At 48.0% G+C, this 15,520-nt stretch overlaps 1 protein-coding gene across 1 annotated transcript in view; it reads left to right on the forward strand.

Moving 5' to 3' along the window:
• The window catches only part of FAM124B (family with sequence similarity 124 member B), a 67,403-nt gene that overhangs the window by 14,411 nt on the left and 37,472 nt on the right, over positions 1-15,520 (forward strand). Inside the window, exon 2 of the mRNA XM_042878071.1 lies at positions 14,189-14,325. Within this exon, the coding sequence (XP_042734005.1) occupies positions 14,189-14,325 (137 nt within the window). The remainder of the gene's footprint in view (positions 1-14,188; positions 14,326-15,520) is intronic.

Consider the following 15,520-nt stretch of genomic DNA (forward strand, 5'->3'; position numbering starts at 1 on the left):
TGTATGTCTGGCTTCTGAGCTGATCTTAGTAGAGGGGAGTGGAGCCATCATATCTGTTTGATTTCTACAGCTTTCATAGAACTGCACTTAAATTTCTAAATTTGCTTGTATGGAGAAAGAACCCCTTGTGCTCCTCATGCACCAACCATTGTAGGATGAGGCATTACTTTATACTCTTAGTTTCATGCAAAGATTTTGTGCGGGTGGAGGGGAAGCAGGTCTGAGGGGTGCTTTCCCTCCTTGAGCCCATGTGTTGGGTTGTGCACACATTCCATCATCCAGTACAGAGCAGTGTATGGGCCGGTGTCACACACAGCTCTCCACTCCTATCTGTGTATCTTCCCTAAGAAGTATCTCTGTCTTTGGCACTGGCTGTAAAAATGAGGAAATGTTGGTGTTTTATTGTGTGTCAGGGCATGGAATCTGATCTTTGACTGCTGTGCCATGAGGAGACAGCATATCCTTCCTCCCTTCACTGTTTCATATAGGTTGATTTGAACACTGCAGCAGATTACGGCACTGTGGGTGTTCAGAGTTTCAGGATGATTGATCACCTCTCATAGAGATGCAGATGGTATTGTGATGAGTTCCAGATCCTTTCAATTGAGCATCTCCAGGGACAGCTTTATGGACCAGGCAAAGGGGAGGGTGCTCTTAATTTATTTTAAAACAACAACAGCAACAATGCAGGATTTAAAATTAAACCCTCTTGGCTCATAAATAGCAACTTTAAAATTTGACTGCTTAAAATAAACAGCCTGAAGGGCTCTGGTCACACATCCCTGAAGTCTTTGGGAAGACCTAGAGAGAGAGGGCTGGGGGCTGGGTTTGTGGTAAGGTCTCACCTGAAGAAGCCTACCTGGCCCTAGATGGTGTGCACCAGCTCCTGGGCACTGTCATAGATGCTGAGTTAATGACCTGGTCAGATTACCCCACTTACTGGATTTTCATCCTGGGAGCAGGACCTGAAGCTGCACAGTGCTGAACACTGCTTTCTGAACCAGTTGGAGCGTGCCAGCGGTTGTCCTGGACCTGTTATCTCAGTAACTACATGGCTCATCACATCAGCCCTGTTATCATTGCTTTTCATCAGTGAGAAGCCACGAGCACAGCTCAGCATCTGAGCTCTCTGTTAAGTTCTGTTGTCTGACAAGGATGAGAACTGCTCCAAGAAAATCATTTGCCACCTTTTTGGCATAGGTTTCAATCCTTCCCAGCGAGCTGGCAGTGCTGGATCAACTTTCCCTTTACCTAAGGCAGGTTATTGGCAAGTCCCAGCCGTGCTGGAGCAGAAGCATGGGCTGGGGCTGGGGCTGCTGCACTCCTCACCTCCCTACTCCCTTTCTGCTGATGGGAAGGGTGGGGAGTTACGGCCCCTTGCACATGGGCTTTCGTTCCTAAATCTTAGCTCTGTGCACAGAGCTGGTTGGCTTTCCAGAGGCAGTTTCTGGGCTTTCTGGTGATGTCAGGCTGCTCCGTGAGCCAGCTGGCACCAGCGTCCCTGACAGCCCGTGCCGTGGTGGTTGTCCTCGCAAGCACTCCTGCCTTGCTGAGCACTGCGCCTCTCTGCCGCCCAGCCTGGCTTCTGCAGTTTGCTGAAGGTTACTGGAGGTTTAAAACTGCTTTGGCACTGTCTGCAGTCCCTGAAGGCAAAGATGCCTGTTTATTGTTACAGCACGGTGTAAGCACAACATAGAAGAGTCCCTGCAGAAAAGAGTATTTCAGTGTAGCAGGAAAAAAATAGAAGTGTTGGCTGGCCTCTAAAACTTAAATACCACTGGAAACTAATGCTAAGGGTTGGGTGGTTTTTCTTGTCCTCATAAATCATCTCATGGAGTTTTTGTTACTCTGCTCTCATCCTGTGGTATCTTTCTAGTGCTGATAACGAGCGCTCAGCCCCTGTCCCCCCCTCCCCAGAGTGGTGAGCACGGCCCCCAGCTGCTGGCAGCTCTCCCGCTGCCTGGGCTGGCCCCAGCCATCCCACAGCTCAAGCTGCTCTTGCCTCTGCACAGCCCTGAAATCAGCTTTTCACTTATCTTTAGGGAAACTGGAGTAGACAGTTTGGAGTGAAAACCCCTGCATCCCTCTGTGTGGAGCTAGGGATGGCTGGAAAGAGAGACTATCTGCAGGGCTGCTTGGGGGCCTTGCAGTGCTCGTGCAGTTGGGTATCCCAGGACACAGCCAAGGGCTCTGTTTGGGGCAAAGGCATCTGGGGGCTGAGCCCTCCCTGAGGGCCCTCTCCTGCCCATACATGAGCAGAGAAACCTTCCTGACCCCGCTGTCAGTCCAGTGGACCTGTTGCCAGCCAGGGCTTTGGTTTCCATCTTCCACTGCTTTTCTGCACCGGAAGAGGGGAAGCAAGCTAAATATATCTAAATACATATTCTCCATTCTCCAGCACCCAGCTCTGAAGTTTTCACTGCTTTTTATTTGGGCCGTGCAGAGGAGGAGGCAGCCGTGTGCCTTCGTTTCACATGTGCTGGCACGAGATGTTAGATTTCAGGAGAGCGCAGCCCTCTTCTTGCTTGCACCCATAATTCTGGATCTTTGTGATAATGTGGAACAAATGCTGAATGCTGCAGCTCACAGTGGAGAATAGGCAAAGGCTGCTGTGAGCCTCCCTGACCCGTGGGCCACAGGCTGCAGTAGCTGTGCGGTGCAGCACCATCCAGGCACTGTGCCCGAGGTCAAACAGAGGGTTCCCAGCGGTCTGGCACGCGGGAGCTGCAATGACTGCTGGTGTCACTGCTGACCTGCTCCTCGTGCATGCATAATTCAGCAGGAATAATGAGTTAGTTCCCCTGTCTGCTGTGAAGCAGCGGCTGATGAAGTGGTCCATCATCTCTGCAGCTCACAGTGCATCCCAGTGTGAGCAGTGTTCTCCATCTCTTGGATTTACTGAGAACACTGAAACTTCCAATCGGGTTTTTATTTCTCTCTTCTCCTTGCATTTGATGTGAACTTCATGCTAATGCGCTGCAGCTCACTTGATGTTCCTGTCACTCTTTCAGCTTTCACATCTTCGCCAGAGAGGAGCAAATCAATTAGGTCCCTAAAACTTCAATGGTTTCAAAGCAGTCGCTTGTAAACACATTGCTCAAAAAGACAATTAGCAGAATATTCACGGCACAAACTTCAGGTTCAGATGCTGCTTGTTTATCTGCCACGCTTTCCCTTTTGGGAGTCTGTAGTTACTGTGAGAGATTTTAACGTAAAAAATTGTCTTTTTGAGAAAAGACATAACTGTAAAATATCTGCCTGAATTCTAGATTGCTCTTTTTCTGCTTTGCTAAATACAGTGGTGGTAACAATCTTTTATGATGTTTTAATAAGAAAAAAAAAAAAAGTGACTCTTTTTTGATGATTCATGCACATGTTCAGAAGAATACATAAGCAAGGGGAAATACAGCATGCTTTAGGTACGGCATTTTATAACCAATGATTCTTTCAGTAAGGGGTCTGAGAGTAATTTTTTATAAGCCTCTTTTCGAGACATTCTTTTACCAAACCTCCAAAGGTAAAATTGAAACTCAAACACGCATGGCAGCTAAGCTGCAGCATGCACCTGCCCATCAATAAGATATAGCCCATGTTCTGGCAATGCATTGCACCTCTAACGTGATTTTCAGGTTTCCCAATAGATTGAACAGATTCCCATAGGGCGGGATCAGCACTGCCACAGTGCAACTCATGCTGGATAGCAGTGTGAATCAGGAAGTGCCAGTTAAATGATTTCAGAAGGGAATCTGTCTCTTGAAACTAACTGTATTTTGTTGTTATAAATTTGTGTAACTGTACAGCTAAGAATCTGGAACTTGATTTTTTTACAGAAAATCATCAAATTGATGTTAGAACCACTGCTTCCATGTTCTTCTGAGAGACAAAATACAAATTCAGTCTGAGATTTTGCCTTCCTTCCTGTCTTGATGTTACAACAGCATTGTGAGCTGTGCCTTGTTCCTGTCCTGGAGGAACAGGAGAAGAGGAGCTTTAGACCTCAGACATTTCTGGATCAGAAAAAGATGTTTCTTCTTCAGACAGCTCAGTTTTAATTTTTCTTATCTCAAATTGTCTGGAGTTCTCACATAGAATTACTCCTGCCATGAGCAACTCTTTGCTTTGCCAGTCAGCAGTGAAGTCCAACTGGACTGTCTAGGGCTTCTGTTGGGAGATCAGGTGCTTAATCTGTAAAGGAAAGGCTTGTTCTGGAGCTCGTGTCTGGATGCAGCGTGTGCTAAGTTCAAGGACCACAGCTTCCCAGGGCAGCAGGCACAGCCCTGAGCTGTCAGAGCTTAGTGATCGTTGGGACTCTGCTCTCAGAGATAGGATTTGGGTGATCCTGTGTGGAGCCAGGGGTTGGACTCGATGACCACTCAGGGTCCCTTATGACGAGATATCTGCATTATACCAGTATTTTCTTAAAAACTGGAAGTGGCACTTAGCCTTATATTATCATTTAACTAAAAGCAGGTGATGTTACCTTTTGGAAGTCAGGCAGGACAGTTTCTTATCTGTCTGAGGGTAAGCTGGGAGGATGGCCACTGGCATAAGGAGGACTGCAGTGATGTTGTAAAGCTTCCCTCATTTTGAGAACTTGGGGCAATGTTTACTTGAAAACTCAATTTGCCAGCGCTGTGCTGCAGCCTGGAGCCCAGGATGTATTGCTGCTGAGCCCAAAGTACAGCAAAGGGTTGCTCTTCCTCTTTTCATCTCCCTGGTTTCAGATAGAAGTTGCTTTTCCCCTGCTCTGTTTGGGACCCATCCTCAGTGCCTCTCCAGCAGTTTGTGGAGTTTACTGCTCAGCTACATCCAGGCTGCCCTTGCTCCAGGTTGTGCTGGGAGGATGGGGTCAGGTTTGAGATAGGCAGCGCACTGCTCCCTGCAGCCATAGTGTTGCCATAGCCCGTGCTGTGCCTGGAGCCCTACCTGTGGTCTTGGGCCTGCACGTTAGGAGCCCACTGCCCTGACAAGAACAGGCAGAGATCTCTGGGCAGTGTCAGGAGACTCGTGCCCCTTTTCACAGCTCACTTGTAGGGTCAGGATTCGATTTGTTGTGAACAGCAGAACTGCTGGAAAGCATTACGTGGATGATGTCCTCTGAGAAGGACGTGGTTGTGCTATGGGTTTTGTAAGAAGCTGACTTCGATGTAAGTTTTGTTTAATGAAGTTTGATGGAAAAACTGAGCAGCGTGTTTTCTGGGTCATCATGTCAGTGTTAAGCTGCTTTCCACTTTTAATACCCTGTAAATAAAAACCTAGGAACCTATTCTTCATTCTTTGGAACCCCACCAGGCCTGCTGCACAATGCCCTGCTGTGTTGCGGGTGCACTTTGTCCTCAGCATTTTTGGCTCACTGCTGTTGGGAGCTGACATAGAGGATAGAGCAAGCACCTGGAGCAGGCAGCAGCAGCAGCAGGAGCTCCCTCTGTTCCCTTGAAGACGGCAGATCAGGAAGGATGGGGATGAGTGCTTCTCCCCAGAACGTCACAGGCATCTTCCTGTAGGGGTGTGCAATGTGCTCCGACTGACAGACGTACTTCTGGAAACAGTGGAGGCGGATGTGAGCATCCTCATCGTGGTGTCCAAGTGCTGCTCCTCATCCAGATAAGCAGCTGTGAGGTTTTAACAGAAACAAGAGCTTTCATCTTCCTTCCTCTTCCTGACAGCAACATTCCCATTAAAACTTTCTCGAAAAGTTCAGCCTTAGGCAGACACCTGGCTTGGGGGAAAAAAACTCAATGTGATTGACTGCAGTTGTGCAGTTCTAAGCCCCTGAAAACAGAGGATTTTATCAGGAATTAGACTTTATAAAAATCCTATTGAGGCTTCAGTTTCTAATTCTTGCTGTTGGGGATGGGAGGCACAAACAAACCAGCATTTAGTGTATAGTATGTACAGCATTTAGTGCCTTCTGAAAGATTTCTTTAATACCGAGCCTGACTGGAAGTAGGTCAACAGAAAAAGGAGTAAATCTTATTTGCAAAAATGCATTAGGAGCTCCACTGTGCATAAATCATTTGCCATTGAACAGAGATCCTAAAAACATCAGGAATTGGAGTCTCAGACCGAACAGTTTTGCACAGTGCCATCCCCACTGTTTCTCACCTTGTTTGCACTGCTCTTCCTGTGGTGCACAGGGGTGGCTGTGCCCGTCCTCCTCTCATGTAGGGCTGTTGCAAGTGGACTTGCTTGTGCTGCTGTTTTCTCATGGAATCTATAGGATTAGTGCTGCCATGACCAGCAAAGCCCTGCTTGGGGACAGCAAGCGTAAGGCTCCCTTCTGGAAATGAAAACCTGCTGCTGACGATGCCAGTGGCATTTGGAAAAGTCATCACCATGGTTTTAAGGTTAGAAACCCTTGAAGTCCTTCCAGCTTGGGCCACTGAAAAGACAAACTCACAAACTTGCAACTCTTGCTCTTTTTCTTAATAATAGGAGGAAAAAGGTCTCAGTGAAATAGCGCTTCACCAATGAAAACTGAACTCGTCTTTGTTTCTTACTAAAGAAAATAGGAAACCCTCTGAAAACTTTTCAGAAAACATAGTCTGAGTGCGGCCAGCCAGAAATGCCAGCAAATCCCAGCTCCTCAAAGGAAGCTCTTCAGTCTCCGATAAATTTTTTGAATACCAGGTCTCCACAAAGAGGCAAAGCAAAACAGCTCACGTAAGTATGGTGGTGAGCTGTGATGACAAACACATTGAGAAGCTGTCGGTGTGGGGTGACAGGGCTGTGCCCCGGCTGTGTGGTGCCCTGCGGGACTGCTGGAAACACCATCAGCTGTACAGTTCCATGTCCCCAGCCTGCAGGGCTGCCATCCTTTGCGGCTGTGGGGCTCTCTGGCACTGGGGCTGTCTGCCTGCTCTCTGTGCAGTTCTGGGAAGCACCCTGGCTTTGTGCTGGAGGGTGTGCGGCTGTGCTGTGCTTTGCTGACTGCCGGCTGCTGCCGAGCCTGCGTCCTTGATTCACCCCAAAGCCGTGCTGGGGAAACCAAGAGAAACCTTGCTGCAGGACAGATGCTTTTCTCTCACTTTAATATCTTTTATTAAATAGCTTGCATATCTTGTTTTCATGCTGGAATGTATATTTTTGGGTGTCACTGCATGTATTTCTGAGGCAAAGAAGGAAGAGGTAGGACTGTACTGTGACGCAGAAATACTTTTGCATCCTCCACAGCATAAGAAGGGGCTGAGGCGTGATGGAGGTTGATAAAACTTGGCAAATCTATCTGGGGATGGGAGCGAGAGGCAAGTGGGCCTGGGGCTGTGCACTGGAGCCCTGTCACTGCCATGTGTTTGTTGAGGCCAGTGCTGGTCAGTGCCAGCCCTCCACCCCTGCTGTGCAGCCTGGTCTTCAGGAGCTCTGCTGGAAGGTCTTCCTGTTCCCCTTACATGGGGTCGGTGGATAGGTGCCAATTACAGTTCGAGGATCCATCTCTGTTGTTCCATGTGTTTTTTACCAGCCACCACTCAGAGCCCATTCGAACGTTTGAAGAATGAGCAGAGACTTGAAACAGCCAGTAATGGATTTTTCTCTGTGCTTTAATCACTTATTATTAATATATACAGTGTCTTTTGGATTATACACAGCAGAAATGAGAGCTGAGCAAAATCCGAATGATAAATACTTTACCACAACCAAAATACACAGAAGACTTGTCTCTGTGTTCTCTTGGTTAGCCACTTTGCACGAGTATTCCAGCAGTGCAATTTGTTCTCTGCAGTCGCTTGGCTTAGCAGTATTAGCAGAGGGTGAAGCAATGATTGTCAATGACAGGTAGATTAATTTCCCATATGGTTTTGTTGCCTATTAGAATTTATCAGCTGCCTCTCCTCCTCAGGGACAAACCCGGCCTGGCCGCCCAGGTGACCTGCCAGCATGTCTCTATTATCAGCAGAGGTTGCGCTCTACTTACAGTCTAACTTATTCCAAATGTCACTTCCAAACGATCCAGTGCAAAGTGCTTACAGATGCCTGGGCTGAGGAGAACAGCAAGGGAAAGGAGAAAGGGCATTCCATGAGTCCATCTCGTCAGGAAGTTTTGTCACGTTGCCAAAACCCCAGCGTACGGACTTGCCAAACTCGATTTCTTTCACCCTCTAAATCAGTTCAGTATGCGGTGCAGGAAAGCATCAGCACAGCGGTGTCCTTGAAGGAGCGAGCACGGCTCAATTGCTGTTAATTGCAAATAATGAAACAGATGTGGGGGCTTGCTGCGAAATGGAAAGCACGCACCTACTGCTGCAGAGCCAAACCCATGGCTGCCCGGAGCTGCCCACATGGGGCTGGGGCATGGCCTCTCCCCAGGGCTGTGTCCTGCACCATGCCCAGCCTGCAGCAGGGCTGGCTGCTCCCTAGGACCTCCTGCACCCCATCCTTTTCCAGCAGGTCTGCGACTCAGTGCTGCACGGAGCTCCTGGTGTCACTGCGGCCCGCAGCCTGACCTCCAGCACACTCTGATGCTCTCGCAGTCTGCTTTGTGCCTGCTGGGAGTTTGAAGAGCGGAAGAGGTGCTTATCTGTCCTGTCCCCTCCCACATTTATTTCCTCTTTTACTGCTACTTAAGAGGTGAGGTAAATCTGACTTCCCAGACTTGTTTAGAAAATCTTTGTGGACTTTTTCGCTTGTCTGTATTTGAGACATCACTATTTACTTCACTTTTTAGATATCTAACTAGATCTAATATCCTAGAATGTATTAATTTACTATTTGAGCCTTTGGTGGTTCACTGATGTTCAGGTCCTTGCAAGAACTGTCAGAGCATGACAGTTTCACAGATGTGCTTGCAGTGAGACCGGCTGCATGAACCTCTTGAACCAGGCGTTGTGTACGAGCACCACTTGCAGTGCCTGCAGTGGAAACAAACCCACAGGCTTGTGTGGCCATAGAGGAGTGACTGAAACCCCCAGTGGCCTTAACATCTCTGCTCTAATGTCTGCTAATGAACTAGAGGATGGCAAGAGCAGTGGTGGGAGTAGGGGCTCTCGGTCTGTCTGTGCCAGGATTCTGTGAGAATATCAAGGCCTGAATTTAATGTACCGTTTTTATGCACATGGGCACACAATACTAATTTATATTGTAACAGTCATTAGTAAATCCTTAGATGTATACAGGCCACACAGACCATTAAAGTCCCAGCTCTAGTCTTCTGAGTGGAAATGCACAGCTCCTTAGTGAGCCTCAGCTGATCTCTGACCATCCTTCTAGTGTCCAGGCATAGTGTATGATTCTTTTCGACAGCAAGTACGTCACTGATGGGCACTTCATAAATACTGCTAAATCCATCCTGGCAGGGCTCATATCTCATTCTGCAGTGTCATTTTCTGTGCTAGACAACCACATGTTCTCCTAACCTCTCAAAAGCACTCGGCACCATTCAGGCTCATGCTCCTGGCATCCATGCGTGCCTTCATTCACACCACCACCTCTGCTGCCCACAGGGCTGCACAGAGCTCCAGAAGCAGCAGGTGAGGCGCATCTCTCTGAGCTCCCCATTGTGGGGCCAGTGCAATCTGTCCATCTGACATCTTAAGCCCCGTGTGAGGATTTTCCCCCTGTGACTTGGGTTGACTCATAGGCTGCAGCTTCCCCCAGTGCTGTGCAGGAGCAGCAGCTAGTTGGCCCCCTGGAAGGATGCCTGGTGGCAGTGTGCCCTGTGGGCAGGTCCCGGCCAGCCCCAGGGCATTATGCTGAGCACCCTGGTGGTGGAGGGCTGCTGCTGGAAAGGTTTGCTGTTTGGGTCAGTGTCTCAGGGCTGGGAAGCCAGTCCTTAGCTGTGCTTTGCTGTCCTGACTCTATGGGCTTCTCTTTCACAAGCTCTGAAAGCAGAAACCGGATCTGTGAGGTGAGGAGAGAACCATACCAGGAACTGATGTGAATGGGAGTAACCAAAAGTTGCTGCTGGGAGGTCAGGGCTGAGGGACGTCATATGTAACGAGTCTGTTTACCTTCTGTACTTCTTTCAGGAAGTTTCTTCATGGTTTTTAAAAGTGGAAAATCTGGGGGTGGTTCTTTCCTTTCTCCTTGTAATCTCTGGGTTTAGTTAAGCCCACAAAAATGCTCAGAGAAATTGCTTAATCCTGCTGAAGTCTGTCATCATCTTCCAGCTCTAACTCAATACAAATTTTTGTTTGATTTTTGAGGAAATGGTCATTTGCCACGAAAGAAGACAGTATCTGTGTGTGTTGCGGAGAGCTTTTCAATAACCGCTGTATTGCAAAAGCAGCAGCAGCTCTCGGGGCAGCCTGGCGTGTGGTGTGAGCGGGCTGTGCCTTCTGCCAGGCCATGCAGATCTCGCTCCTGGTGCAGAGCTGAGCTTCCAGTCTTCATCATGTTGCTGTGACCTCCTCCAAAGGAGGTATTTATTGTGCTCTTCCTTTTAATTTTGTCTGAAATCACCTTTATTTGAAGATACACATTGCATTCTGACTAGCTGTGGGATTGGCTACTGCCTGCTCCTGGTGTAGCAAGTTACAGGTGTCCAAGGGCCCTGGTTTTCTAGTTCCTGGGAGGTACTGTTCTGTGGCCAAAACAGCCAGGACTCAGCATCCATCCCAACCTCTGTCAGTTCTCTCCGTACGTCTCAAACACTGCTGAGGTTGGCTTCCAGCTCAGTTTTCTGAACTGCTGCTGTTCAAACAGCCTTTTGATTAGTTCCTTCTTTCAAGTACGATGATTTACTAGAAGGGCCATCTGCACCACCTGAATGAGCACTGTCTCTCCTCTGCTTTCCATCCTCCCTAAAGAGCTGGTTGCAAATGTGGCAGGTGTCTGTTTGCGTCACCGCCAATCTAGAGAAACAAAATCTTCTCATTTGTGGCACGCATGGTTGTATTTCAGAACAAAGAGCTGAACTCTGTTTCACAGACTGCGCGCACCTGATGTCTTGTGGCTGATCTGAGCAAGCGACAAAAGTCAGGAGGTTTTTGTTAATAAGCTTTAGCCCAAATTTTGAAAATCTTCTGTACATTCTGTGTCCTGGATGTGGCCATAAGCCTTCCTTGGTTACAGCAAAATACCCCTGTGCATGTGTTACATTTCCCATACTTCTCAGCTGAAGCCTGACTGATAGCAAGGCAGCACAGTGCAATGTGCTGGGAAGGCTCGTGTCTCTGGCGGCAGAAGCTGTACAGAAAGCTGCTTGAGTTGAGTTGCTTGGCAGGTTACCCATCCACTACAGAATGTAGTGTTTCTTGTAGAAAAAAAAATATCAAACTTGACCTGGGGAGGAGGGGAATTCGGTTCTCCACCAAGGAAATTAGAATGAGATGTTTCCTTTGGGAGCTGTTGCTGAAAGGTTGATGCTTGTCTGCTGTTACAACAGTGGCTGGGTGCCAGTGCTCTGGATGCACTGCAGTAGCCAAATGCTCTCCGGTGACTGCAGCTCCATGGGATAGGTGCTCTGCTCACAGCTCCCCACGCACAGTAAGGGGCCCGGGACTCCAGGCTTGGTTTCACAGCAGCCCATCCGAGCACGTTTGTGGCGTTGGTTCCCAGGAGAAATATCTGAGCCAAGAATGTTCTGAACCCTCCTACTTTAAGGAAAGTTTCAGTAATGTGACCTTTTGTGTTTCAGTTTAGTAAAAAGCCAACCAGAACTTGAAATGGGAGAAAAGAGTGGTTGTTGAAATCTCACCCGTGGCCCACCTTAAGGTCTGATAGGACAGATGCACAGTGGCCCTAGAGACATTCAAAGGCTGAGCCAAAATATTTTGGAAGGACTGTGATAGAAATGGCCAGGGCAGACTGTTCTGTCATCAGCACTGCTGTTTTAAATGAAGAGTGAATAAATGCACAGGAAGGACGTAGCAGTCCAGTGTACCGGCTAAGGACCACAGCAGCAGCTCCGGCACCACCTTGTGCAGCAGTTCCACCCTGCAGAGTACCAAGGCAATAAGCTGTACTCACAGCACCTCTGTATGCCCCAGCAGGTCCCTGCAGCCCGAAGCTGGGGCCTACTGCTGCTGATGGGCAAAGACTGAGCGCCTCAGTCCAATGCCAGAAGTGAGAGCTGACTCGGCACCACTTTCCTTTAGTTCCACTTGGCTGTGCTGCTGCTGCCTGTGGGTGTCGTAAGGACTCACTCGGGATTGCAGTGCTGAGGTGTTTCAAACCAACTGCTGAGGCTGTTCCCCACGGCTTGGAGGAGCTGTATAACAGGATGAGGTGAGATTATTTTGCCTTAGTGGGAATCACACACTTGAGCCATTCCAGATAGAGCAGACTGGATGCAGTGGGTGCACAGCAGGCTCCAGGCATCGCCCCGCTCCTGCTCCACTCAGAGGTTTGAATAGAAATGAAGTGCCGAGCTCAACTACCCATCTGCAAGGCAAATAAAGCAAGTTTCTGTACGGAGGATTAGCACAAAGCTGAAGCCCTACTGGTTTCATTTGAAAATTCCTTGGGAAGAGTGGTTGCAGCCAGCTTTTAAAACTCACTTCGCACAGAACATCTTATAAAATTATGTGGTAGATGAGGAACATATGTCACTTCTGCCTGTTTCATTTTGCCCTACTTTAGCTCCTTCCTTTCACAAAGCTCAACTTCTGCAGTGAGTCCAAGCCTGATGTGAGGGCTCCTTTTCAAATCTACGTGGTTTCCACCCTCATTAAGTGAGACTAAGAAAGAAATGCGTGTAAGAAAAGACTAGTCTGGATAATTTCTGATAAATTGCCTTTTTTTTTTCTCTTCTTTTCTTTTGTGATTAACTGAGTTCAAGTAGTCCCAACTTGCACAATCCCACGTGAAAGAAATGCAGCCAGCATGAAATGTGATACTGGAGATCGCCCACTGAGGGGCTGGCAGTGATGGGAAGGGCCTGGCAGGTGCCCCCTCCTTCCCATCAGCAGGAAATCCCCCTGCTTCCCATCAGCAGGAAATCCTGGGTGCTGCACTGCAAAAGGTGTTGTTGGGGACTGGTGGTAGCAGACACAAACTGGTTACTAAACACTGCACTGAGTCATCTGCCCGGGCAGCAACCTGTGTCGGCTGCTGGAAATGGTCTCGGCTCTGATTTCCCGGGGCAATCCCCCCCGGCAGCTCATTCACCCTAAGAGGAAGCACTTGCAGTAAATGCAGGCAGAGATGAATTGCCTGGATTTCCAGCAGCGAAGCCACGGGTGAGCAGGCAGTGGCCTGGGCTGGTGGTATGAAGGAGCGTGTGAGCTTTGGTGCTCCGCATGAGGCCCTGAGCGGCCAACCTCATCCTCACAGCAAGAGCTGCCAGGGCTGCTCCTGCCCAGGGGACTCTGCATCAGGAAGGAAGGGAAGGGGAAAGTGAGAGCCTTTCAGAGCAGATGAAAAATCCAACTGAGGTGCAGCAGCTGGGGCCGGCCATGCCATGAGCTGAATGGGAGGAAGGAGGAATCATTTCCTCAGGCCTCCTTTTGTGCTGTTCGATAATTCACACTGTGCTAGATCTTTAAGTTTGAGCACCTGGAAAGCTCTCAGCTGTATGTGGGCCAAAGAAAACATGGTTTTCCTGTTAAAAGAACTCTCATTCTATCTCATCAGCCTGTGCGTTTCTTGCAGACCCTGCTCATGTCTGCAGAAGTACATTTGGGCTCTTTCCTCTGTTCTCATATGCAACTGTTCAGCTGGCCAAAGGCTGCGGAAAGTTTCTGGAGAGCACCAGAGAGAAACATCCCAACTAGGGCTGGGAGGTGATGCTGCTGCTTGACCTGGGCTGGCCAGGAGCATGGCGGGCACTGCTGGGAGCCACTCTGTGGCAGCATGACAGTGATGGAAGCTCAAGCCACAGCTGGTAATGCAATGGCTGAAAAGTCCTTCTCTATCAGCTAGCCTCTTCTCTAAAAAAAATTCTTCAACATTCCTTTGGGAGAATGTGGCAGCCCGTGCACGTAACATGTTTATGTATACAGTGACTGACTGATCTGCATGCAGCTCTGCACTGTAGAAACAACTGGTAGGTTTTAATGTTTGTAAATGTTGCTCTCAGATTAAAATTTAAGAGACAAGCTACAAAAATAGATCTTATTACAGCACACTGTGACCAAATATGGTCCCGATAAAGTGAAATAAAAGAGAACCAATTTTATATCAGGCCATTAACATTCTCCCAGATGCTGTGTGCCATATGCCAGGATTTTTAGCTCTAAAGCAAGCTGTGTCTGTAACACCTACAAACTCACTGACTTCTTGCCTTCTCTCTCCACTTCCCACTCTTTAACAGGTGAAGAAAGATGCAGCAGCAACTTGTGACAGTGTTCCTGGAGAGCAGCACGGTGCAGCTGGGCCCTGGGGACCACCAGCATTCTTGCCTCTGCATCACCCCATCCAGCACTGGAAAGCACTTCTGTGGGTGAGGAGGTATCCATCTTCCACACTGTTGAGTGCTCAACAAGGTCACTGCCTTGCACTGTTATTCTGAAGGTCTCCATATCCATGTGACATGTGCAGTCTGTATCTGTCTGTATCTACAGACATCAGAGGTACCAACTCCTACCTTACTGTTATTTGTTTACTATTTCATCAGTTTGCTTAGATTTTCTAGAACTCAAGATAATCTAATTTAAAGTCTGAATCCTCATGATTTCACACAAAAATGAGATTTATTGGAGGCCTAAATGTTCCGTTGTGTGCATTATTTCCATTGGATTGAGAGCAGATTGAAAACTGGAAGGGTGGACATTTGCATGGTCCAAGAAATGAACTAGCACTGGATTGTTCTTTTCCCCTCTGAGTTATGCTGACAGCAGCCATAAGATCAAGGCTGAAAAGTTTATTTACTATGTAAAGGCCATATTTTCCCTTGTTATCCCAGCTCTTTCTGGCTTGCATTGCTTGGCAATATCCCCTCAACCACTAACACCCAGAGGCGTGGCACTATGATGGGATGAAAAATGAACATGCAGAAGAGTATTGAAGTTGAAGATTTAAGTGGGTATGGTTCTAAGAAAACCAGTGGAAAACATGTTTACTCTAAGCATCTGTAGCACCTAATTGAGGCAGTGATATTTTCTGTAAGAGCGCAGGGAATGATCTTCTGCTTTCTCTTTGGATTTGAGTTTTGCTTTGAATCGATGTGACATAATCCATGGAATTATTTTCTTACAGCTGCATTGGAAACTTTCTGCCCGTACACAAGGAAATGTTAATCAGGGTGAAAAAACTTGCAGTCATTCAAGCTCTGTTGATTTCTAGGCTCTTTGTTAGGAACTGTTGCTTCCTCTCAATTTACAGAAATCTAGTGCTCAGTAAACACTATTATTTTTGAGCTATTAATGTTGCTATAAATTTGAATGCTAGAAGGAAGGTGGCAGATTGTGATTAAAATGGAGCTGATCTACATCTGTGTGTGAAGTCATCGCCTGCACTAAATGTGACAGAGAACAAAGCACGTGTTTATGTGCCCATAAAGGACAATCTAGTGCCTCTACTCTGCAGCACTGGCATCACCAGGTGGATTCCTGTAGGTGTGGATACCTTTGGGTCACAGCCATACCACGGGGCTTTCTGGAGCCATGCCAGGGCAGTCCAGGCAGCTTGCAGTGCCAGCCCTGCT

Source organism: Lagopus leucura, unplaced genomic scaffold, assembly GCF_019238085.1.
Source record: "Lagopus leucura isolate 7727_CA_CO unplaced genomic scaffold, USGS_WTPT01 Super-Scaffold_100021, whole genome shotgun sequence".
NCBI lineage: Eukaryota > Metazoa > Chordata > Aves > Galliformes > Phasianidae > Lagopus > Lagopus leucura.